The sequence below is a fragment of the Centroberyx gerrardi genome, chromosome 12 (genome assembly GCF_048128805.1).
Source record: "Centroberyx gerrardi isolate f3 chromosome 12, fCenGer3.hap1.cur.20231027, whole genome shotgun sequence".
Lineage (NCBI taxonomy): Eukaryota > Metazoa > Chordata > Actinopteri > Beryciformes > Berycidae > Centroberyx > Centroberyx gerrardi.
In genome coordinates this window covers 16,771,384-16,795,737 of record NC_136008.1, presented here as the reverse complement: position 1 = coordinate 16,795,737, position 24,354 = coordinate 16,771,384, and the positions used below count along the sequence as shown (strand labels likewise).

Below are 24,354 nucleotides of genomic sequence, written 5' to 3'. Positions count from 1 at the left end.
CTTGTTGAGGAGCATTTGCAAACGCAGAAGTGCTGTCTAATGAACCAGGGAGGAGGAGGAATCAGAGAGTGAGTGTAGGCTACGCCAGGCAGAGGCTGGGTTTGATATCACTTTGGACAGAAAGACAGACTCATTGTCATCACAGCAGGAATATGGGGACAGGTAAGATGCTCCAAATCTGCACTTTACTACCATCACGTTAGGAGCATAATGCAATATGCTTTGACTTAACATATCATTTTACCTCAAAAATAGAATTTACAAATATGCATGAAGTATTGCGTAACCTTACTGAGATGCATCAACAGCAAGGTTGTGTATCATGATTTGTTGCAGAACTGATCTGAAAATATTTATTTCATGCACAAACATTATTTTATTAGCATTATCTGTGATCATAACACCTGCATTTGGTGAAATGAGTGGAAAAAGCAACTTGCAATTTAGTACAAATTATTCTGTGACTTTTTCATTCAATCCAGCACAGTGAAATTTAATGTTGCATGACCTTTTTTGTCCAGGATGAATAGTTGTCTTGTGTACATCATTGTAGTTATCAACATCTAATATTGAGATGACCTACAAGAAGCTGGATTACAAAATGTGTATGTGCAATACAGATTTCATTTTAAGAGATTCAGATGATATCTTAAAAATTCAATAGCCTAATTCTGTCAAAAATTACAGTACTCCCAGCTTTCAGATGTTCAATGTCAAATCCGAAGATAAGGCTAAGATAATATATATACAATTTTGTTAAACAAATAACCAGATTCTCATAAACTGTTCAGGGCATGTTGCGTGACATGTTATGGTTACTAATCACACTAGTAACACTTGTGTCTTCTTCCTTAGATTCATATGAAAGCTTCCGTTCCACTGTAGCACCACCAATTAAGCCGCCTGGTGGTCTCAGCAACATGGAAGTATTCTCCATTGTCATCTACTGTGTGATATTTGTGCTTGGGACTATAGGCAATAGTCTGGTCATCTATGTGACGGGGTTCAGGATGAAGAAAACAGTCAACTCGATTTGGTTTCTCAACTTGGCCCTGGCTGACTTCCTCTTCACAGTCTTCCTGATTCTCACGATCGTTAATGTCTCCCGCGGTTACAACTGGCCTTTTGGAGATTTCATGTGCAAGCTCCACAACTTAGTGAGTGTAGTCAACATGTTTGCCAGTATCTTCCTCCTGATGGCCATAAGTCTGGATCGCTGCTTGTCCACCTGGGTGGTGGTGTGGGCCCAAAACAAGCGCACCCCTCGCAAAGCTCAGATCATATGCGTTGTCATCTGGCTGGCTGCTCTGGCCTGCAGCTTACCTTACGTCATTCTTCGGGAGGTTCGGGAGGTACACAAGGGAAGGTTTGCATGTACTTATTCTAAGTCAATGGATAAATGGAGCCTCACCATTTTCCGCTTTGTTTTGGGCTTCCTCGTCCCCTTCCTAGTCATAACTCTCTCTTATGTTGCCATCGCCGTGCGTGCAAGGCGCCTCCAGAGGGGAAGGAAACGGAAATCTCTCCGAATCATCATTGCTATCATCTTTGCATTCTTCCTCTGCTGGTTGCCCTTCCATGTGTTTCAGTTTATAGAATTCAAGGCTTATAGTAGCAGAGCCGTTAGGCATGTTATGAGAATTGGAGGTCCACTGGTTATAGGCCTGGCCTTTCTCAACAGCTGCCTGAACCCCATCCTCTATGTCTTCATGTGTGATGAATTCCAGAAGAAGCTCAAGCAGTCTATATGCTTGGTGTTAGAGACTGCCTTGGCGGAGGACCACTTGTCATTTGTGTCATCTCGCTCCCTGGCTTCGCACCTCTCACGGATTTCCCGGAAGTCTGACTCTGGTCCACCTATAGAGAGGAAGGGCACATCCACGTCCTTAACTGCAACCAACTCAGACAACGTAGCTTCCATGGAGGAGAGAGAGACACTGAACGCAGGACAAGACCCCAACATCCAGCAGCCAGTGTAATTTTGGTAAATCCACATTTAGAAATGTCTAATCTATAATGAAACCATGAGCAAAAAACTGAGCCTCAGTACAAAATCATGGCATTGGAGCCCTTTTCTATTCTCAAGGTGAACAGTGTGCAGAGTGATGAGTTATAGGCATACATGTGATTTGAATGGGCTTTTATGTTGATAATGTAAGATACTGTGTTAGTAAATACTGTAAACAAGTTTAATGGTATTTTGAGTAACAATAACAGGTCTAAAGTGTATTTTACATCTTCAGATCCTAGCCTTACAAGGCTCCAGATAATGCATTACCTAAAATCTACCCAATCAACCAAGGCCCTGTTTATTGTCTCTATTGTATGGTATTGTTTATAAGTTTTTAATTTTACCATTCCAGAAAGAATGTTAGTGTGTAAAATCTCAAAAGATTGAGCTTTAAGCATTTTGGTAAATCATAAGTGCATTACTGATGTGCTGTTTTTCCCTTCTACACCAAAATGTTTTTGCCACAGTACTTGCTGAGTACAGTCTGACTGAAAACAAAACATGTAATCATTAAGGCAGCAGCCAACAGTTTTGTTATAGTCAAAGTTTACACAGAAAGTGTGTCCCCTGTATTATGGGATACCACAAATGTGGTATGTCTGTTTACTTCCTCATGTCACAGTATGTGACTGGACAATGCTCAGGTCAAATCAAATCACTATAAATTAGTTTTAGTATGAATGCCCCAGTTAAACGCTCCATATCAATCTGTGAAACTAAACTGAGGAAATACAATAAAAGATTTGAATGTCCAAGTATTCTTTGGACAAAAAAGGGTAAAGGCATGTTTCTAACACATCTTTGTATATTGTTATATAATTATTAACACCCATTCAGTCTGACTTAAACAGTTGTAATGTGACTAAATTCACAACTGCAAAATGTTTTACAGATATCATGGGGCTCTTCTTGCATTGATGGTCACACACACACACATTGATGCTAAATTGTAACTTTTTGTGTATTCATCATTTTTGTACCTGTATTGTTCATTCTAGATATTTTTTTTATATCAGTGTTTTAATCCTTTTCATTACATAGCCTTATCATGCATGATTATGTAATCCCAAGTGTGTTTTCTAACAGAACCTAGGGCAGGTCTGTATGAAAGTGATTCCCTAACAATAAATAAATAAAATAAAATATGACATGTTTTTGATTCATCACAACTAATGGCTAATGTCTATAGGGTCACACCGTTTTGGGAATAGCTACAAATAATTTAAAAAAAAAGAAAAAGAAAAAAAGCAAACATTGTAGCTTAAGTGAAATTAAGGAAGCAATTCTGGATTTGGAAAAAAGACATTGGACTTTAATCAAACTCTTGAATGTTCAAATACACAAGTCACAGTGTGTCTGGAGAAATGCTTCCAATGAGTGAATTAATGAGTCAAACATCTATACACAGAATATCAACACACAGAAACAGTCCCACAGCACACTGGAACATAATTCCTTACAAGGAATTGATAAAAACTAAAACAATGACCTTGAATGGTTTTTTTTAGCTGCAATGCATAGGAAATATGGATTATTTAAGGCTTAAGGTTCTGATAATGCTGTCTTATATCAGTCTGCTTGTGTAGATGGCGAGTGTGTTCAAACTTGGACTGCTACTCCATGGCTCCGTTCCATCTGCATGGATTCCATTCTAAGGTGGAGAAATGCAAAGTGGCCAGCTAGCGGTCATACAACTCCTTCATCTCCTTAAGGATCTTAATGCTCTCGCTGTATCTTAACTGATTCTTGTTGGAGGACTCCTTCCATCTGGAAAAAAAACATAACAATATGGTTCAACTGGATTCCATACTTTTTTTTTTTTTTTTTTTTTTTTTATAAATGGCACTGCTCCCCCTGTGACGTTTTGACTGACCTGGCATACCCATCTGCACATCATGACAACTCATAAATAGCAACAATTTAAGTACCTTGTTTCTTTTGTCATGCACAAGATTTAATATTTTTATATATTACGATATTACATATATTTATACCGTAAGAGAAAATGACACAAGAGTTGCGGGATCCTCAAGCTATTTTAGTCTCCATGTTATTCAGCCTATACAAATTTTAAGAGCACAGGTCTTACGGGTCGTAACAGCAGGTGTTCTGAAGTGGGTGCTAACACTGAGTCACATGTTAGAAACTGTTGCTTCATAAAATAAGAACAAATGAAAGTGTGCCCCCATCCGTACACTGAAATATCCAGAGGGGCACACAAGTAGGGAGGGTTTTTGTGACCAATTCAATTTGTAAAATGATCTTTAAAAAGGCATTTAAATTTTAGTTATTATTCAATTTATTCATGTTTTCCCTTTTCATTTTCCATCTCACAATTCGTTAGTCTTTTCCTTTACCATTTATCCTTTCAGCTTTGGCAAAACTTTATTATTAAAATAGACTCTATAATTAGAAGACAGTCACCCAGTCTGCCATGCAGGAAAAATACAAAGTCCAGCCCTCACTGTAGTAAAAGAAGCCCAGCTTTAAGCTCAGCTTATTGTCCAGCTGTTAGTCTGTGGATAATGAACATTTTATTGATTGTTTATTAATTGTTATTTCAATGTGAATGTAATCACGTTATATATTGTTTTTTAAATGTATATATTAATTAATCAATAATAATTCAACCCGAGCTAGTTTATAATAATGAGTTTGGCACACTAGATGCACCACACAACAGTTTCCTATTGTAGCTTTAATCACTTAGTGTTTTTTCTATTTATCTATGAATTATAATTAATCACTGAGCTAGTCTATAATTATTACTGTAGAACATAGAAAAACCTCCATACACAAGCAGATTCTAATTTGGGAATACAATTTTTAATAAATGTGAATACAGTCACAAAAGTCATACCTTCCCATAACTTTATATTTGTGGACTGTTACCTGAAAACTATTCTTAAAATAACATACTTTTGCCTTATCTTTTTCCAGCGTTCCATGTGGTCACATATGAGGGAACCTGATACAGGAGCTGAATCTGTTAGCTGCAGAAAGAGACAATTATAAGAAACTTACTTTTCATTAGATAACTTAGTATCCATGGCTAATGATTGATAATTCTAGCATGCTTATATTCCAAGCAAGGAATATACAGTATATGAATGAAATACATGACATATAGTGGTATGTGTCTTTATTTAATAGCAATGATATGTAAAACACTATGAATGATGCTCCTGCACATGTTGTGCATTACCTTGGTAACAGTGGGTTTCTCAGTCTGTGGGATCCTCAAGTTGACAGGCTCTCCAGAGGGGCTGACTGGACAGGAGGTTGGAGGAGGGAGTCTGTACACAATTTGACCCTTACCATTGAGCATGTCTGTAACCTGGCAACAGATGGTAAAAAAAGAATGAAATGGGAACACTGTCAATTACACAAAATTAGCCCTAGATATTGTAATTATCTATAGGAAGATATAACACCACCTTTGTTGCCAAGAAAGCACTATTTGCTTTGTTTAAGGTTTATTTCATTTGATAGAAGACATTTTTCTGCTCACAAATACAGACTGGATTCTTGATACTAAAACTTGTGAAGGTTTTTGAAGCTGTAAATGGTTTATGCTTGGATTGTTTGGTGACTCTGGAACCAAATGCATGCATATTTTGAGTTAAGGTGGAATCTCTACGTTGTTAAGAGATTATACTGCATTATACTAGATTATACTAGAAGCACTATAGTGGCTCTTTAATGGAGTAACAGCCCTAAGAAAAGTAGAACCTGAAACATTTAAATGGTTATTCAGCATAATTGTTTCATTGGTATGGTCTCACCTCTTCCTCTCCCATGCTGTGAGGGGGGCTTGGGGATGCTGCTCGTTCTCGAACGGAAGGATTGTTTCTCATCCAGGCGCGGCAGATGGGGTACAGGGGAGTACTGGTGTTGAACTGAGCCAGATCCACACTGCGATCAAACAACTTAATGATGTAGGCATCTGACAAAGGCAGCAGGTAAGAAGAGGGCAGAATAAAAAGAAGGTAGGAAATGGCAGGACAAAGTGAAAAGCACTGTGAACTAAAAGTAACTGAGTGACAAGGGAGAAAAATGCTATCTGAATTCTCCATGCATCATTTTCAAGGGGCAACACTTTTTACTTTGCTTATGCTGATTGCTCTCTGGTAAGCCCTCGTCCATCTCTTTTCGCTTCTTCCTCCGGTGCTGTGGGAACCGTGTTGATGGCCTAGAAAATTAATCACGAGGATGAGGACATGTCCAGAAAGTCCACAAAAGTCACTACTGCTTGTAATAATTTGGATCTGTAAACGTATATAGATATGCAACTTGTCAATGTCAAAATGCAAAATGCCCGAAAATCATTGACAGAGTGTGGTCAATAAAATTCCAGGTGTTTTTTCCAGCTCCAATGGAAGAGAACAGAAGGTGATTTAAATGTTTTTCCGTTACTGTCAGCTCTGGTTGAAAACTGCCACTTACCGTTTCCCAGCAGATGATGGAGACAAATCTCTATGGAAGGAAAAGGAGATACACAACCATGTAAAAAGTAAAATACATAAACCTTTACAATTTAGTTCATACATGTCTAACATAGACACTCAATTACTTCAAGGCACCATCTAAGGTGTTTCATATATTCAATCAAATTTTTCAAATGTATTTGAAATCAAAATGATGGGTCCATACTTGTTTAAAGAGTCTGCTGCTATTTTTCCAGTATCGTCTTCATTTTGCTCCCTGCACAAAAGACACTCGCATTAGCTTCACTTGAAAGTAACCATGATGATCAGATGGGTTTCTACAATTTTATGATTAAATTTTTTTGCAGATTTTACTAACCTTTCACTCTCAGTCTTGTCAACCAGTACCTGCAATACAGCATCTAATCGACTGCGTGCACCACTCCCCTCCAAGTCTGCAGAAATACAATGGTAGTTGTAAACGGTGCTGCTTCCATTGAATTGCTTGCTGAGTTGTTGAAACTGTGACCAACAATCCATTTGTTTGTGTATAACGGTTGCCAACCACAGGGCTACGAAGAAGGCAACTGACTACTACTAATGAAAAAGGCGTTTAGTGACTGCACAATATCAACCATTATCAGTGGATTTGAGTCATGACTGTAATGACACTAATTAAATGGGCCATAACTCACAGGAAGATACTTGCATGAGATGGATAACATTAGGATAGTTTACACAATTTAATATTAGGGGATTATTTTAGAAACGTATTAGGTCAATCTCTCACCTGGCCGTTCGGTCTTGATCTTGACGTGGTGCATGATCTCTCACCTATTTATCAACTCCTCACGGGAATGGAAAGGACCAAGTTTATAACCACATGCAAGTTCTGTTGATGACCGAACCGTACAGTGCCTTATGGGTCAGGCTGATGACAGAGCTAAGTAAGGGCGCTAACTACTACTACAGTACTACTACTACTACTATTACTACTACTACTACTACTAAGCTACCCTAAGAACGTTTGCTTGCTAACGTTAGCTAGCTAAGGTTAGGTTGAGAACGTTTACAACCAGCTTCTACTTAACGTTAGCTTTAACTAGATAACGATAGCTCGTAAACGTAACGTAATCTATAATTATCTAATATTGCGATTGGTGGCTAGAGTTACCTCTGACGGTTTCCATACATTTGGTAGCAATATATAATCGCTGTTTTATAATTGTTTACCTCGCTAGCTAAAATTAACCTAGCTAAATTAGCTTTGTTTTGCCCAGCGCATAGCCTTTTGTAGACTTTCCTCTTCCGCGCGCTGCCAATTTCCTAATTCCAGATTGGTGCAATTGGAGCGAGGTTCTTCTACATGATTGGGTAAATATTATGTCCGTCATACGAAACTCAGTGTCCATTGGCTATATTTCTTGTAGTAAATAACGATCATCATAAACAGAGCGACGCTTGCCTTTGGTTGCAATGGTAACGTTAGATTTGTCAAAGAAAACAAAATGGAAGTGTATTATTAGACAACAAGTTGACTTGTAGGATACACAGGTTTTCAAACATCCAAACTCCCCCGCAACATCTCAAGCTGATGTCCTATGGAAAACTTGTGGTGGTTTGCTTCCATGGTAACTTAATTTTGTGGACACGCCAAGCAAAGCGAACCCGGAAGGCGGGTGGATAATGTGGTCTCGAATTGTTTGTATATCTAATTCATTCCGCTGCATAATCAGACTGAGGCTAACGTTGCCGAGCTAGATCTACCATCCAGCTGTAACTCTTTGGGTCAAAGAGTCTGGTTAGGACCAGGCAAAAGCCGACCCAGACTACAACCTCTCCTGTGTATCTTGTCCTACATGGTATTATGAATCATCTGTGATATCCTGAAGCTGTTATGAAATCCAGGTAAGAACTGAAGGACATTGACATATGATATCCTAAACAGAAGACACTGTTGGTCATAATAGTGTTGTTTTTACAGTGGTGCTGTGTTCACAAAGCAGAATCCCTTTCCACCAGCCTCTGCAGTGGGAAAGACATACTACCACCCTTCCCGCATCCAGTGCCTGTCAAAGAAAAAGAAAAAAACTGTATGTTTTAAAGTGGATTTTAGGACCCTTTTCATTTTGCACCATTACCTTCACATTTTGCTCTCCTATTTCCTAACATTTTTTCTCAAACACATGGCATTCATTGCTTTCTGCAGACTTTGAGTCCTGTGCGTTCAAGCCAGCGAGTCAGTCCACCATTACACTCTCTGAGCCAAGACGACCAGCGCCTTCTTGGGAAACCTAACCACCTCCATCCCACCACGGATGGACAACCCAGTTTTTCAGAGTCCTGGCCCTCCACTGACCTTGAAACTTCTCCAGCCAACACTACAGCTTCTTCTAGCATGGAGACACCCAAACAGTCTGCACCGGCAGTCTCTTTTGACCAAGCTCAACAGGATTCAGTGCTGGCAAAGTACACTTCAGTTTTTGTTACAGTACAGCATAAACATTCAGTCAATGTGCAATAGATGTCCAGAGTTTTAATTCAATGTGATAGGTAATATGTAATGTATGACAGTATACACATTTATTACTTTCTTATCTAAAGTGCCTTAAATTATAGAGTTTATATATTTTTATTTTTTAGGTGGACTTGCCAAAGTCTAAATCATGCCCCCAAACTTGAAAACTTGCACATGATAGAATGTACGATTAATTCTGATGATAAGTGACTGTAAGCAGTAGGCAATGGTATGGGTTAGTTGGCAATTTATTTTACTGTTTGAATGACTTGAATGACAGCGATCTCTACTCTCCCAGGTACATAGAACGGTTTCGCCACGGTCGACCGCAGAGTCGAGAAGAGCGCCAGCAAAGGGCTTCTGCCATAGGAGAGGAGCAGCTGCCTTTCTGGTGGATGTCACCCTCATCTTTACCCCCCTGTTCAACACCAACTCAAACCACAGACAAAGGTGTGTTCTCACTTTTTGGAAACTTATTTCAGTGTAGGGGATATTAACTGTTATGAGCTCGTAACATACCCTAGAATGGAGTCGACAACCCATCTTTGATAATGTCTCTCCTTGGATTCCCTTCTTCTGAACAGATGTTATCCTACCTCTGAAAGATGACCATGCACCTGCCATCCTCAGTCCAGTTGGACAGTGTCGGCGTGGCAGCACTCCCTCCCCGCACAGAGGATCCCCTAGTGTCAGTGCATTTGTGAGTCAAGTAACTGGGAATGAGCCACAATGTGTCCTGTTACTATATAATCTTTCTATATATAGTCTTTCTCCACTAAACAGAGATGATAGGTGTATTTGTAGCAAACAGGGAAAAATACAATTCAGATTTGACTACAGAACTACTAGAGGGTAACAGAGATATTAATATTCCGTCTCGTTTTTTATTTTTTTGCTTATGCTGTTAGGATGGATTATTTGGTCTATACACTGCCAAGTTTGTGTGAGTGCCCAGGAACCAGAGTGTCTGCACAGTATTATTATGAAGAAGAGACACCTTATTCAGACTAAGTGTGCTTCTAAATATTTGCATTCCACCACCACACCACATCCATCTTGTAAACCTCTATGTTTATATGAATGCTTGGGAAGCCATCGTTTATGCAACCATTTTGATTCCTTTACGGCTCGTCCTGCTTATGCCAAATGTATCATAGATAAAATTATAAAAGAACTATAGTATATTTGTTAGAAATACGAGGTCAGGACTAGGTGATGAGAGGTGGCTATTTTGCAATAAAAAAGACTTGAATTTTTCCAAACTGCATACATATGATAGAATCTAGATTTGATTCATTCACACAGTAATGTGAGTGTCCTCTATAGCAGTGGTTCTCAACGTGGGGTCCGGGGACCACCAGGGGTCCTTGAGGGGGTTCCAGGGGGTCCCCAGGAAATTGATGAATTGTTTAACTTCACCATTATTTAATTTACAAGAAGTTAATGCAATTAGAGAATGTAGAAGAATGACTGTTTCAATCATATCCAACAATAAAAATATTCTCAGATTGGGTCCAAGAGACAAAATCTCATCAAATGGGGGTCCGTGGCCCTAATGTGGACTAAATTAGAGGTCCTTGATATCACTGCTCTACAGTATGTTTATGGGTAGGTTTGAGGGAGCAAAATTTGAGTTTATTCGGTGTTCTCTTTGTGATCGTCAGGTTTTGTCAGACACCTCCCACGGTGACCTTGATGACACTGAGATACTGCAGCTACAGGAGAGGGCCAGCAGACTTTTGCAGAAAAGGTAGGAAGACCAGTGAGTCACACTAATGATGCATTTATTCAAGTCCTTCAATTGTATGTAACCTGTTGTCTTTATGTCTGTGAATGCTCTGTCAGTGATGGGTCTATCCCCATCAGCTCAGAGGGCCTGGGATGCTCAGATTTCTCCTCCCCAATCAGTGTAGATGAGCCAGTGCGAAGACCTTTGATTCCCAGTCTAATGGAATCAGCTACTGGTAAGCCAAGAGTTGTGGAGTGGAATACAGTTAGCTGAGATGGATTTTTGTTGCCGTGCTCTTCCAACATAAACTTGCTCGAGGTTATGATCTGTTACGCAACTTTTCGATGAATCCTCTTTTATTGTTACGCAATATTTGAAACTGTACCGCAGTGACAATGTTGTTGTGCAATATGTCTCAGCTTCAGTCCAAGCTGGCCCCTCCCAGAAATCCTCTGTGACTCCTTCCCTGGTGCACCACACGCGCCCAGAAGAGGACATCCTGTTCCAATGGCGTTTGAGGAGGAAGATGGAGCAGGCCAGGGAGGGGCCCCAGTCCCAGCAATACTCCAGTCTTCACCGATCCACTTTCAGCTGGCAGAGTCCCGGTCTCCACCAGCCCTCAGTCAGTGGACAGGCTCACAAGGTAGAAGTCGTACATGTACCATTGACATTCTGTATGAACAGGTGACTATTTTGTTATTCAAGATATATTGAATGACTTTTCATTTCCTTTCCCCTTGCATCATCTTCAGCAGCAGCAGAGTATTCACCCTCCTGAGCCCTCATGTAGAGTTACCCCCTCATTCATCATCGCTCCCCAACCAGAAACCAAAGAAGCCCATGGACCGTGTCCCTCAGCAACAGGCCCGTCTCCCTCCCCTCCCTTTCTTGTCTCCGACTCCTCTGTCCCCAAACTCCAGACTGACGCTCATGTGCCTGCCCACATGCATCTCCTCTGTGATGTCTTGCCCTGCCCCGCCCGGTCATCCCATCGTAGCACGCAACAGAGGAGTTCACAAAGAGAAGGGTCTCGGACCAAAGTTGCCCCTAAAAAAACCCAACAGGTCCCGGGAAACTCAACAGATACCTCCACTGAAGAGCCCATTAGTAAACATATGTCATCTCCACCACCTGCTTCATCTGGAAGTACAGAAGAAGAGTGGCCCTTTCACCACAGGAGAGCCGAGAGGAGGAACAAGAAAGCACAAACAAAGGAGTCAGAGAAGAATGAGAAGAGGACAGCGATGTCCATCAGAAAGCAGAAGAAATCAATGAGGTGCAATGTATTGAAACACACACACACATACACACACACATACATTTTAAGTCTATATGCTTAATATACATTTTTCTGCAGACATCATATTCGAGGTGATGACCATGCTGATGGGCCCTGCAATACAAACAGGAGCTCTTCGCGTCACAGCAGAAGTCCCAAAAAGGTCACACCATGGACAGAGCAGCCGTCCAGCAGAAATGGAGGCCAAAAGGAGAGATGTCAGGGGTTTTCCAGTGAGAGCTGTACTGGCGACCGTGCACCACCACCTTCTCCAATCCACAGTGCCTTAGGACAGGTCAGAACATGTGCCAACTGCAAAACTTAAATGCCTGGACCAGTTTGCAAGTTGATTTGTTTCATACTCTCTGTGTGGGTTGACACGCATAAGCTTTGCATGAACATAGGCGGGCTGTCTCTGCATACCTCGGCATTCACGTTTCTTACACTGGCATGATGACCTGAAATATCCAGTACTTAAATGGTGTGTAGGAAGAATCAGCTTTCCAAATCCTCCAAGACACAAACACCAGAATCAGCCTGTGGTCCCAGTTCCTCTTTGTTCAGCCAATCCTTGACAGAGGCGTGTCTACGTAACTGTGGCACCGTCTGCATTGTTTCATATTTTGGGTATTGCGCAAATTATGTCATCTTGACCACACACTCCACTGTGAAGTATTGCCAGGCCTCACATTTGAACATGCTTAACAAGTTGAACATTTTAAAGCGCACATGTGCCAGCCAGGGCCTGTTATGTTTGTAGGTGTGACTCATTCAGTAGAGGCACAAGGTGTTGCTTTGTCTCTGCCTTGTTGCCTAAACTGGGATGGTCTTCTGGCTACATTACATTAGGATAAACAGAAGTTACGTTCTTTGTTCTGTTTTGTAGTTTTGACCACTAAAATCATATTTCCAATAATACTGACATTGTATAAGAAACATAGTTTGTCAGTGATATGGAGATGGGTATTTACGTAAAGATGGTGCTTGTATTAGGGGTGTGTGAACAGCATTAGGCATGCCAACAGTGTTTTGGGTGGAGTGAAAGTTAGTGAGCCTTTGTGTAGGACAGAATTTATTTTTGGTGTTTCTTGCAAATCCCATTCATATTTCCATTGGGGTTTTGGGCTACACACCAAATGGCAGATATTCTGACTTTACAACCTATAACATTACATGAGACTTTGCCTCTCTATAGAACCGGAATGGCTCAGTCACCACTAGGCACACCTAGTCTTGTATTTAGATGCGTCATCATGTGATGAAGATATGTCATTATGGTAGTTTTAAGTTGCATTAACAAATGGGGTGTTCTCATTGGACCTTGGCAGGTAGTTTCAGAGGTTTTGTTTCCTACCTTGGACTCATCCCCTGCACAAAGGACCCCTGTCTCTTCAGATTCTCCTCCATACACTCCCTATGCACCTCCACAGTCCCCAGTTCCTCCAGGCAATGCGCAGAACCCTATGGAGGTCATTTCACAGCTGCTGCGAGAGGCTGAAGGTGAGCGCACAGCAGCAAAGAGCACTGACCTTTACCCTGGAGTTAATTGTGGGGAATATTTTCTGGGCTGTAGATAGCTTCCAAACATTCCCATGTCCTTTAGGTCCAAAGCTCTAGAACTTAGCCTTTTTCTGTGCAAGCTGTTGGTATGTGGAACCGGTTAAATTTGTGATCCATGCATGCTTTATGCTTTATGTGGACCACTGTCAGGTACCTTAGTCATATCCTACATATTGCATTTTTTGTTTTTTGAATATCTGTATACAATGAACTTAAATCTGTTACCATTTAGCTTTAACTAGAACAAAAACAATCACATGGTTTTGGTGCTGTCAAAGTGAATTCCAAGATTTTTCCAGTATTTGCCCTTCCTCTCTCCGCTCTTTTCATCCTACAGTAAATTTTTTCTGTTCAGATTCAGATGAAACAGATTTTGAAGATGACCCTCTGCTACAAGTCCTTCGCAAACAGAGAAAATGGGTGAAGGAGCAAATTAGGTAAAAGTATAACCTATGAATGAAATTGGCAACTCATCCAACCAATTTAAAATGTTACTTGTTTGTCACCTTTGCTAAGTAAAATATGATTTGTACAGAGACACACTTTTTATATAAAATGTTAATATTGCTTCTAGAAGGTTGGTTAGTTCTGTATAGCACTTAAAAGATTTAGCTACATATAACATTTAAAACCTCAAAAAAATAATGTCTTTCTTTCAGTGAAGTGGACTCTATGTTGGATGAATTCCAGGACGGGTAACAGAACTTGAACCTTGGCAACAGACACTTGATGCAGTAGCATTTTTTTTTATTTTATACAGAAATAAACAGTGCATTTGTACTTTTGTTGGAGGAAATATTCCCACATTAAAATGTTTGGAAATATGCCTGTGTGCATCGTTAATCACAATCACATTAACAATCACATTCATTTTACATAACTTGAACAAAATGAAACATTTTGAATTGCGAACACAGAATATTTACAATGACTGGTTCCTTGAAACATTAAGATTGATGAGTAAATGAATGACAGTATATACAAACCTCAGAGAGCAGGGAATAATAAGAACAGTGCCAGGAACATAACAAATGTGTGTTTTGGCACATGGTGAGTGTTAGTGTGATTGGTGGAGTCTAAAGTAGTGTTTCTATTTATGCCGGTATGTTCCGGTAAGATGGCAAAGGCTTGTGTGTTTGGTATTAATGTGTCAGGGATCTGGAGCTCTCGGTTTGCAACATAGGTGCAGATATGAAGAGGATGCCATCTGGAGAGACTGCTGACTCCAAAGCCAGGGTGTCCACTCCCTCAGGGATTCGGTAGCGGCGGTTAAACTGGCGTGTTACCAACCCAGGACCATCCTTCTAACAAACAGCATGAAACACAGAGAAGAATGCATGTTTAGAGGTTAACACACAGTTTAAAGCCATTCTGATGGAGTGAGGCGGTCAGAGCATAATGATACTAAAAGAATACTAACCTTTTTTTCTTCATGCTTTCCTTGCACTTCCACAAAGTCTCCTGTCACCTTGACCATTAGGTCTTCTGGGTTGAAGAGCTTAACATCAACCTGAACTGTAAAGCCGCTGTGGTCACAATTCACCTGCCATGAGGGAAATTACCTCAGTGTTATTATATAGATATAAAAAAGTTTAAACACAGCAAATAGTCTAAAAACGCTTTTGAGGGTTATGCACTCAATTAACAATAACAAAACATAACTGTTTTGAGGGGAAAAAAACTTCAATCTTGAGGTAGAGGGAGTAGACTCTCGGTCTAGGCTATTTAACAGGCAATTGTGAAATTAAATTTTAGGTACTGACCTTAAATGTTTTGTGTTTACATATAATAAAATAAAGCCAAAATAAATGCAATTAAATGTTTTCCTTTTTTTAATTTCTGCAACAACTGTAGCTCAATTTCCCAAATCAAGTAACCGTTAAAAGGCATTTTACTTCAGGTAACCTACCTTTGCAGAGCCGGTATGGTCGGTCTCTGAAATGAGTAATTTCGGGGTCCAATTATATTGTCCATATGTCCCATTCAGCTGAGGAATAAGAGGCGGTAAAACCTTCTCCCATGGGATACCACTAGCTGGAAGAGTGAGTGGCAGAATGAAGTCCATTTCAGATCTAATTAGGGGAAAGTAAAGATAAGACAATACAGTTAAAAGCAGTTGAGGCTACAGAAAGTCAGTCTGACTACACGCTCCTTTTGGTCTGGTCCTTTTGGTAAGGAAATCCGACAACCCTTCTGTCTCTGTCAGGTTATTTGGGGTCGCAGCGTTAAGTCCTGAATGAGATAAGTTCTCACTTACCGTTGGAGATGCTTATCGCCAAAGTGCGCCAGTTATGTCTTGTGGCTGTCAGCGGAAAGGATGGTGCGCCTGTCTGTCTGTGACTCCCAGTGCCTCTCTCTCTCTGACTGCTGGACGTGTCTGTGTTATATACTGGAGTTACATAATAAGTTGGGAATTCACTGCGGGGCACCTTGATTCTCTTATGTTCTGGACTCATTATGCGTACCCTTGGGTATTCAGGCAGTGCCATAGGATCAGAGCGCATTGTTTTGGCGGCGATGCAGCTGTTGCAGGCGTATTAACTCTATTAACGTGAAGAATGAAGGCTTAACTCTTTAAATGTTTTATCAATATATGGTCAAATTCATTCCTCACTGTGGCGGCGGTAAACTGCCTGTTCATGTATTTTCTCGCACGATAGATCACCAGTCGGGCCTGTTAAGAATCATATAGGCTTAAATCTCAGGAAGGTCTATCCAAAAATAAGTTCAAAAGATGAAGCGATGTTGACCCTCGTGAGCTGATGCCAGACAGACAGTGACAGCGGGGACGTCGCAATCACATGCGGGAGCACGTGTGATAATGATTCATTTTTCTCTCTATCACACAGGCCTACACACACACATACACACACACTTGGAAACAATACAATTACGACTCCCATAGGAGCAGTAGGTACAAAAATTAAGAGTAGTTAATGATTCTAAATGAATACAATGTGCTTTACTGGTTTAAGTTAACAATATTGCCAAAGCATCAAGATAGAAATCATTGTGTGTGTGTGTGTGTGTGTGTGTGTGTGTGTTTCAGTGCTGTGCTGACACTCCACCACACTATTCATTCATAATTCTAATCCTAATACATTCACCCTCATGCTATCTTTGTCCAAGTATGAGGATGGCCAAGTCATTTCACATCCCGATCTGATGTCATATCACAGATGCACCTCATCAGGTTTATATCTAGACTCCTCACTCCTCATAAATCAGTTTTGTAAAGTACATCATGAACCTACCTGCTGACACGTGTGACTTGTTCCTGGCAGGCTCAATATCAACAGAGTTAAGTATGGCAGGGACATGTGCTCCCTGTTTGTTACTGATGTAGAGCCTGTTACTCAAGCCTCTACTAAAAATGGCACCATGACCCATAGGGTGGCGGGGAAGTGGGGACATTTACAGGGATCGAGTTTCACAATAGGCACCAAACTGACTGCCCAGTAGCCTTTAGAAGACTTCTGTTGCAATTAAAAATATTAGGGGTATATATGGACAAAATGGCACACTGATTTATAGTCGCCCAACTAAAGTCCACACAGACTCATAAGCCCTATGAGATAAGAGAGAGATAAGAAGATAATGATATTCAGAGCCAAGTGCCCACCTGTCATGATTAGTTTTTCCAGTGAAGTTTCTTCCTGATGACATCAGTAGCCTACACCATAAGCTCTAAACCGCCATGGCAAATAAAGGGATTCAAAACATAACTCAGAAACTTAATGGATCCATTTTATTTGTCATTCATACACAAGTAAAAAATATTTTTACGTGGACCATCATACACACAGACATTAACGTTCGCACTAAACATTTTGAGAAAAGGTGCAGCATTTATAACTCTTAAGCCAAGGAAAAAACTTGATTATTTGCTGTATCTACTGTTGATGTCCTGTAAAAACCTGAAGCCGATACATCCAGCTTCGCCATTTAAGTTAGATACTGTAAGTGATAGTTAGCATTGTCTGCTATACAGGTTTCATTAATCTAAGACCAACTGAACTAGCACAAATCAGTGCCTTGTAAAATGTTAAAAAAATGCACAAGTGTGAATTGAAAAACTTACATGTCCTACATCTACCTTTTGAAGATACAAGGCATTACTCTGACAAAATGTGTCAATTAATTTAGTTGTTGAATTTAGCTCCAAAGCCAGACACACCCACCACAATTTTCCTCTATAGTTCAAGATGGGACATTCTTTGGTCCTATAGTGGGTCATTAGTTATTTTCAATAGACCTGTAGTCCAAAAATGTCTCAGGGAATGCCAAGTGGAATCGTGAAGGAGAGGTAATCTGCCACCTCCCCCCACTCTGCTCTGAAGTGCTGGAAAATGGTTATCCATGTGGTGAGTACTGCTACCCATAGTAGCAACCCAAACGCTGATCGCTTTACATCTGAAAAAACAAAACAAAAACAAGATGTGAAACATTAGATATACCATTAGAACAATGGCCACACAGCTACCTTGTGCTGATATTTTCCTAAACTTTTCTAAAAAAAAAAGAAATTCAGCCTTATAGCCCATCAATATAGGCCAATACCCGCTTACATTATTGTCTTTGTAATCAAAAGTGTCAGTTTTGCTGCAAATTTATATGGATGTGGTCCTTTATTTTACTACTAACCATACTAACCATATGAGCATTTGCTATCTTAATTTCTCTTTTAAACCTAAATTGAACTCACCACACCAGTAAATGTCTGTTTATTCATGTCATCATAAAAGAAAATTCTGTATTGGCAGATAATTCAGATCAATATCAGTATCAAATCCAAAGACCATTGTGCCAAGGTCCAGCTCTGATACAAGCTTAAAGTAAAAATCTTCCCTACAATAGAATTCATGCACATTATATTAATTTGTATCGCACTTTTTAAGATTTTACAAAGAGCTTTGATATGGGCTGATACTTAAAGGCTTCACTGTCGTAAATCTATAGGACCATCAGAGAGGCAGCAACATTCACCAGCCACCTAATCTAAATGTTACAGGCTTGAGTGTGCGAGTATGAGGGTTTGTCACTGGGGTTATCTAGTGGGCTCGTCCCATCACAGATGTTTCATTGAATTAGGCCCACAACACCTCCAGAAGGCTCAACAGTGATTTCTGGCATCCCAGAACCACCACCCCCTCAACACCAAGTACAGCTCAAGTCTCCTACACCTGTACCTACACTTAGGCTTATCCCTAGTTCTCAACATTACTCAGTAATTTCTAAACTTCAACTGCAAAAAGCTAATGGGACAGTTGAGAATGCTGGCTTGGAACAGCCCACTAAACTGCAAAGCAAACTTTTACTTCCTGACAAAGCAGTGTATTTCTAGTTTGTTACTTCATTTGCATTGACTGTGTGGGTGTGTATTGGAGAGCAGCACTCTTTGCTGCTATGAAGTAAAGCTCTACAGTGAAATAAGTGAAAAAAATGTTAACACAAAATTTAGGAATTTGAATCAGAAATTAAGGCCCTAGTTGAAAATGACCGCAATTGTCCTTTAGTACTGTAAAGGCTTTAATGCCACACCTCCAATTATCTATAGATGCTTAGCAAAAAATACAATTTATATTGTGCCATTTTATGAAGGGCAATTGCTTTTAAATACATCACCTGTATAGACATTAGATAAATGTCAGGAGGTTTTGTAAGTTCAGAAGAACATATGGTATTTCAGTAGCAATTATGACACTCACATGTTTTGATCTGGAGTTGTTCAGTGTAGGCTGGCTTTATGAAGGCCTCCCGGAAAAACCACACAACATTGACTAGCCAGAGGAATGGAAGGAATGCAAAGCCCCCTGAGAGAAAGAGAGAAAACCATGCTCACAAGACTGTAAGATCTATTTACAGTACCCTTGAATGAACATTTAGGCTGATCAACAAGAACACATTGTTCATGCATTATTTTACTAAATGCTTGTCCTAAACCTCCCACCATGACTATCTTACTAGTATCCTTTCCTCCCACTCAATGAGCATCGTTTTTTCAGTTTCTGATGGTTAGATGGTACAAAGGTTGTAAGACTGAGTGAGAGCCTATCCTTCCCTAGGATTGTGCCATTTGCTGCATGCCAGTGTCTCTTTCTTTGGGGAACAAATATCCAGTATTGGAACTTTGGCACCTAGCAACAATGGAGGCATGGAGATTTTGGCAAGTAGCTGGCTAGCTCTGACATTATGGGACACCTGATTAACTATGCATACTGCCAACCAATCAGAGCATTCAATTAAAACCTGTGTGTAGGTGACATCATTTACACCAGGAAGTACATTGGAATTCTAAATCTGTCTAATTCTGTGACAACCAGTGGGAGTTTTTCAAAGGGCGTTAGTCAATTTTCCACAAGGCTGACAGTTGTGATAATTTGAGTAACTTTACATTCACAGGTCCTTTGTTACAATATACAATGAAATTGAGAAATGCAATTCTCATAGTACTGGACCTTTATATATGGATAACATAGGCCTGTGTGCTCCCCAACTTGCACTACGTCTATGTAGCCTACATTCTAAAACAAAGAGGAACAAGGGAAGATGAAAGACTTGTTTGTATCCAAATTTGACATGCCACAATTACTTTACAATTGCTCTCACCTAAATAATATTTTCTGCATAGGCTGAGTTTCTCCTCATTGGGGAGTCGTTCCAGGTTCATCGTGATTCCTGTGGCCTCCTCGAAACCCTGGAAACAGAAAGAAAACCAAGTAAAGTAGTGACAAAGAGGATATGTGATTTCTAGGAACAATGAGCAACTGCCGCCTTTCATTAAAAATATTGTAAAATCAAAAGTCTTTTGGACTGAATAGGGCTAAAGCGAGGCAACAACATAAATGTCTCATATAAATTTGCTGACCTACTCTGTAACGTTAGTCATATGATTCCAGATTAACACTACCTAGGCTAGCACATTAGCTTAGCAAGATAACGTTAGCTTGCACCGACTAACTTGGCTACCATTCGACAGCCGTAGCATTTTGATAAAGCCAATTTATCCGGTTTTATGTGGAATGACAAGAGACATTTTACCTGATATTTTAAAGCCAATAGTCAGCGTTCTGTAACTATCGTCTGAAATTAAATGCAGAGACTAAAATCAAGACATCAACACAATGACCAGTGTCAAGTCAGCGGTAACATAAACACTTCCTGTACGTGTTTTTCAAAAATAAAAGTTCCCATGACAAACCTAAATAAAGGTTTTCAGAGTAATACAAAGTATCCAAGTGAAAATAAAGAATAGCCCATTGAGAGGGGAGACTTAAATTAAATTAAATTGTTTATATAATTGTGAAAATCTATGTTGTTGTACATCCGCCTACCTACTTAATTTCGTTTCAAAAATAACATTTTTGTGTGCCTTCATTTCCAAGGTAAAAAGCTAAACCGGAACCTGTTTTGAACTTATCCCTGCTGGCTTGATGCAGCTGAAATAGGGGATCTACTTCCGTGTTACCATGGCTTTTACAATAGATGCCGCCCGGTGCAAATAAATAATTACATCGGGTACACGGCCTTTACAGGGCACGAAACCTCCCCACCATGTTCAGGGTGTTTGTGCTGGTAGGGACATGCAAAAGTAGTCTGCCTAAACTACCTGCTAAATGGGCTCTCCGATATTGCCAATGTTGCCAGTTTCGCGGAGTGGAGAATGGAAGACAAATACCGCTCCCTGGTGGTTGCGCTCAAACGTCAGTGAGAAATAGCAAGATACCTTCATATGCATAGCTATTATTTTTTTTAAATAAAATGATACGATGTACACTGAATGAAACATAGTTCCATTTCCATATAAACAATCATCCTGTATTGATCGCCCGCAACGTACAAATGCGGCATCTCTCGAGCCCATGATGGGTATTCGCCTGCAACGTTCTTTCAAATCAACAACTTCATGTGATTAAAAACATCAGGCTATTAATACTGGCATTATGTAGGGATTTATTTCCCCAACTTTCAATACTGATAAGGACAGACAGAGACAAATGTATTAGGCTATAGTTTAGTGTTTGTAGGCCTATGCGAGACAAAAAAGAGAGTTGTGGTGAAAAATAAGCACCAGTTTTTAAATTCTGAGACTAGTATTTTTTCTGATCTATAATAATATAGTAGGCCTAATCTTGTTTATTGAGCACTTTTAAAAACTGTTACAAAGTGCTTTTCAAGATCAAGATTTAACAAACTACAGACCATAGTTTAAGTAAAACCAACCCTAAAAGTGTGTTTTAAGTGTTTTAAATGAGGACACTGAGTTGGAGAAAGCTCGATCACCCTTCAGTCTAAACTGTGGAATGACCAAGAATCCTGCTCAAGGATCTCATGCTGCTGCTGCTGGCGACCATGAGTCCCAAATTGGCCTGTATTGATAGTTGATGGCTCAATTTCTGTAGCATTGTGCACTCAAGTGGATGTTCTGTGGAAGTGCTTCAAGATTTTTCATTTGAGCCATGCTGAAATTCAAACCTAGATAAAGCAAATATAACAAACCGAGGACAGCAATGTACAGTGCAACCAGTTCATTTTACATTTAGAACCAAAAACTGTTAAGTTACTCATTAATGAAACAAATAGTTGAGAACATTAACATATACAAGCAAAAGAAAAAAAGAAATTTGAGGTTACTACAGGCATTACAATTAAAGGAACTGGACACCAGTGACAAAAAATATTGTAAAAGACAATATTCAACTGTTCAGATGTTTAGTTATGACAATGGAGAGGCAGTCTTTATTCTAGTTGGATTGAAAAAAAAAAGTGTCATTTTTGCCACTTTTGGTCTCTTGTGAATCCTATCTCTTTGCCAGCCATCTTTTGCCGAAAAAACAAGGAAGCAGTAAGAATTATAATCAGATGAGTTACATTTCATTTGTAGCTTAGTGTCAGTCTACAGTTTCTTTCTTTTTAGTCTTGTCCTTCAATGTGTAGCCAAAGTTAATGCATTTTCAATCTGTTGATCAATAAAGTGCTTGCTTACATTCTTCTTTAGATTGAAACCATTAGATAAAACTAGCTGCAATGTGATATCCCCCAAGAAGACTTATAAATGGAGACTAGAAATATCGTAATGTCAGAACCACAAATGCCAATCCAGATCCACCTGCCCATACTACCGAACTGTATAGTGAGTTGCAGCACAACCAAATGTCCTTGTACATGTCTTATTAGACATGTGTTACCCTTTGTGTTACATTTATTTGTATGAAAAGTGCTATACAAAGGAAGTCTGATTTATTGATTGATTGATTGATTGATTGATTGATTAATTACTTTATCAGTATTCAGCTGAACCCGAAGATGCCTTGGTTAAAAGAACAACAAAACAATGGTCCTTATGTTGGTATATAACCTTTACATAAATGGCAATACTGCCACCCTTTTTTGGTTGATCAGTGTGACACACATTGTAACCATCAACACAAAGATCTGTATCATTGACTGATAGGCTTAGTAGTACATTATAGGCTCTGTGCAAAAAATAATCAGCAAGTGTACATGATGCTGTGAAAATTTTTGAAGGTGTTATCATTATATCATTATATTATTATTATTATTATTATTATTATTATTACAACCATATATAGGCTAATGATCAGTAAATGGACGGGCACAGTGGAAAATAATACTAATACTAATAATAGTACTAATAATACTAATAATAATACATTTTGTTTAACCTCTGATTTTAAGAAGAGAGTTCAGTCAGGGGCAAGACCGTGGAGGGACTTGAAGACGAGCAGGAGGATCTTGCACTGATATGCAATATTGGACTGGAAGCCAATGTAAGTGCTGGAGGGTGGGGGTGATGTCTTCGCAGGGTCTGGTACGGGTGAGCACTCTTGTTGCTGAGTTTTGGAAATACTGCAACCTGTTAAGCTCCTGGGTTGATATTCCAAGGAGAACTGTGTTGCAGTAGTCCAGCCTGGATGTAACAAAGGCATATATTAGTGTCTCTGCTACAGAGTGTGTGAAGGATGGACAGTCTGGAGATATTTCTGAGATTGAAGAAAGCTGTTTTGGTGATGTGTTTGATGTGTGTGTCAAAGGAGAGGGTAGAATCCAGGATGACTCCGAGATGTGTTACCAGTGGGGTTACCAGTGGGGGACGTGATATAGCCAGGGATAGACTGTGGGATGTGGGAAACGTTCTTGAGGGTGGCTGGGGAGGAACTAAGGATTGCCTCAGTTATGTCACTTTTGAGTTTGAGGTAATTCTCAGTCATCCAAGTATTGATGTCAGTGAGACAATCAATAAGAGCAGGGAGGTGTAGAGTGTGGGAGGATCTGGTGTGAATGTACAGTAGATCTGTGTGTCGTCAGCATAACAGTGGAAATGTAAGCCATGTTAATGGATGATATGGCCAAGAGGGAGCATGTAAATGATGAAGAGCAGTGGGCCCAGAACAGAACCCTGAGGAACATCTTGGGAGAGGGGGGACAGGGCAGAGCTGAAGCCTTCAACTGGAGGCAGTCAAATAATCCTGCTCATCCAAAATGTCCCTCAGTGAGACAGCAGTGGCCAATGAGCCCCATAGGTCAGCAGGAAAAACTCAGCAAGTTGCCCTGGTGACCAATTGGGGTTGTGTCAGTTTCTCCGCTCAAAGCCTCTTCCTTTGAACTGGTTGACTCACCAATTGGAAAACTGTGATTTAGATGTCCATCTGTAAGAATAAACAGCAAGATCACTTTTCCAGATTGATGTAGTTTCTATTACACATGTATTAGCTACTTGAAATAATCATATAAGCAATTTATGTTGGAATAAAAATTGCACTCCCCCATAAATATTTTTCTTAATAAATAAAATCAGTAAAAAATAAA

At 39.8% G+C, this 24,354-nt stretch overlaps 5 protein-coding genes across 8 annotated transcripts; 2 read left to right on the top strand and 3 right to left on the bottom strand.

The window, feature by feature from the left end:
* The first annotated feature begins 111 nt into the window (after window positions 1-111).
* Window positions 112-3,154, top strand: LOC139912334 (chemerin-like receptor 1). The gene is made up of 2 exons (XM_071900106.2): window positions 112-162; window positions 856-3,154. The coding sequence occupies exons 1-2, from the start codon at window positions 153-155 to the stop codon at window positions 1,977-1,979; spliced, it is 1,134 nt and encodes a 377-aa protein (XP_071756207.1). The 5' UTR covers window positions 112-152; the 3' UTR covers window positions 1,980-3,154.
* A 176-nt stretch (window positions 3,155-3,330) lies between these two features.
* lin37 (lin-37 DREAM MuvB core complex component) lies at window positions 3,331-7,713 on the bottom strand. Of its 2 annotated transcripts, XM_078287012.1 has the most exons (10): window positions 7,613-7,713; window positions 7,229-7,283; window positions 6,818-6,893; window positions 6,665-6,715; window positions 6,458-6,487; window positions 6,118-6,203; window positions 5,797-5,957; window positions 5,217-5,348; window positions 4,931-5,004; window positions 3,331-3,778 (listed from the first exon to the last, which is right to left on the bottom strand). In XM_078287012.1, exons 2-10 carry the CDS (start codon window positions 7,260-7,262, stop codon window positions 3,691-3,693), a joined length of 732 nt encoding a protein of 243 aa, XP_078143138.1. In that variant the 5' UTR covers window positions 7,263-7,283; window positions 7,613-7,713; the 3' UTR covers window positions 3,331-3,690. The 2 variants fall into 2 exon arrangements, with proteins under 2 accessions (XP_078143138.1, XP_071756209.1); XM_071900108.2 differs by having other exon boundaries at window positions 7,229-7,713.
* A 232-nt stretch (window positions 7,714-7,945) lies between these two features.
* On the top strand, window positions 7,946-14,348 carry proser3 (proline and serine rich 3). Of its 3 annotated transcripts, none has more exons than XM_071900104.2 (13): window positions 7,946-8,346; window positions 8,423-8,531; window positions 8,648-8,907; window positions 9,255-9,406; window positions 9,541-9,656; window positions 10,621-10,706; window positions 10,802-10,920; window positions 11,111-11,307; window positions 11,438-11,961; window positions 12,043-12,259; window positions 13,293-13,464; window positions 13,880-13,961; window positions 14,184-14,348. In XM_071900104.2, exons 1-13 carry the CDS (start codon window positions 8,336-8,338, stop codon window positions 14,221-14,223), a joined length of 2,085 nt encoding a protein of 694 aa, XP_071756205.1. In that variant the 5' UTR covers window positions 7,946-8,335; the 3' UTR covers window positions 14,224-14,348. The 3 variants fall into 3 exon arrangements, with proteins under 3 accessions (XP_071756205.1, XP_071756204.2, XP_071756202.2); XM_071900103.2 differs by having other exon boundaries at window positions 11,111-11,328; window positions 11,441-11,961; XM_071900101.2 differs by having other exon boundaries at window positions 11,111-11,328.
* Window positions 14,349-14,472: 124 nt separating this feature from the next.
* hspb6 (heat shock protein, alpha-crystallin-related, b6) lies at window positions 14,473-15,865 on the bottom strand. Its single transcript, XM_078287014.1, has 4 exons — window positions 15,782-15,865; window positions 15,434-15,596; window positions 14,945-15,067; window positions 14,473-14,828 (listed from the first exon to the last, which is right to left on the bottom strand). Exons 2-4 carry the CDS (start codon window positions 15,587-15,589, stop codon window positions 14,667-14,669), a joined length of 441 nt encoding a protein of 146 aa, XP_078143140.1. The 5' UTR covers window positions 15,590-15,596; window positions 15,782-15,865; the 3' UTR covers window positions 14,473-14,666.
* A 1,385-nt stretch (window positions 15,866-17,250) lies between these two features.
* psenen (presenilin enhancer, gamma-secretase subunit) lies at window positions 17,251-20,670 on the bottom strand. Its single transcript, XM_071900112.2, has 4 exons — window positions 20,566-20,670; window positions 20,134-20,221; window positions 19,233-19,337; window positions 17,251-17,937 (listed from the first exon to the last, which is right to left on the bottom strand). Exons 2-4 carry the CDS (start codon window positions 20,192-20,194, stop codon window positions 17,798-17,800), a joined length of 306 nt encoding a protein of 101 aa, XP_071756213.1. The 5' UTR covers window positions 20,195-20,221; window positions 20,566-20,670; the 3' UTR covers window positions 17,251-17,797.
* Between the last annotated feature and the right edge of the window lie 3,684 nt (window positions 20,671-24,354).

Excerpts from the sequence above, each read along its gene's own strand:
- lin37 (XM_071900108.2), bottom strand. The coding sequence starts at position 7,262 with ATGCACCACGTCAAGATCAAGACCGAACGGCCAG. Across the intron at positions 5,349-5,796 it reads ACAGCATGGGAGAGGAAGAG|GTTACAGACATGCTCAATGG; the intron begins GTGAGACCATAC and ends ATCTGTTGCCAG. Across the intron at positions 5,005-5,216 it reads AGAAACCCACTGTTACCAAG|CTAACAGATTCAGCTCCTGT; the intron begins GTAATGCACAAC and ends CTCTTTCTGCAG.
- proser3 (XM_071900101.2), top strand. Across the intron at positions 10,921-11,110 it reads TCTAATGGAATCAGCTACTG|TCCAAGCTGGCCCCTCCCAG; the intron begins GTAAGCCAAGAG and ends TCTCAGCTTCAG. Across the intron at positions 13,465-13,879 it reads GCTGCTGCGAGAGGCTGAAG|ATTCAGATGAAACAGATTTT; the intron begins GTGAGCGCACAG and ends TTTTCTGTTCAG.
- hspb6 (XM_078287014.1), bottom strand. The coding sequence starts at position 15,589 with ATGGACTTCATTCTGCCACTCACTCTTCCAGCTAGTGGTATCCCATGG. Across the intron at positions 15,068-15,433 it reads ACCATACCGGCTCTGCAAAG|GTGAATTGTGACCACAGCGG; the intron begins GTAGGTTACCTG and ends CCCTCATGGCAG. Across the intron at positions 14,829-14,944 it reads GAAAGCATGAAGAAAAAAAG|AAGGATGGTCCTGGGTTGGT; the intron begins GTTAGTATTCTT and ends GCTGTTTGTTAG.
- psenen (XM_071900112.2), bottom strand. The coding sequence starts at position 20,194 with ATGAACCTGGAACGACTCCCCAATGAGGAGAAACTCAGCCTATGCAGA. Across the intron at positions 19,338-20,133 it reads ATGCAGAAAATATTATTTAG|GGGGCTTTGCATTCCTTCCA; the intron begins GTGAGAGCAATT and ends TCTTTCTCTCAG. Across the intron at positions 17,938-19,232 it reads ACAACTCCAGATCAAAACAT|ATGTAAAGCGATCAGCGTTT; the intron begins GTGAGTGTCATA and ends TTGTTTTTTCAG.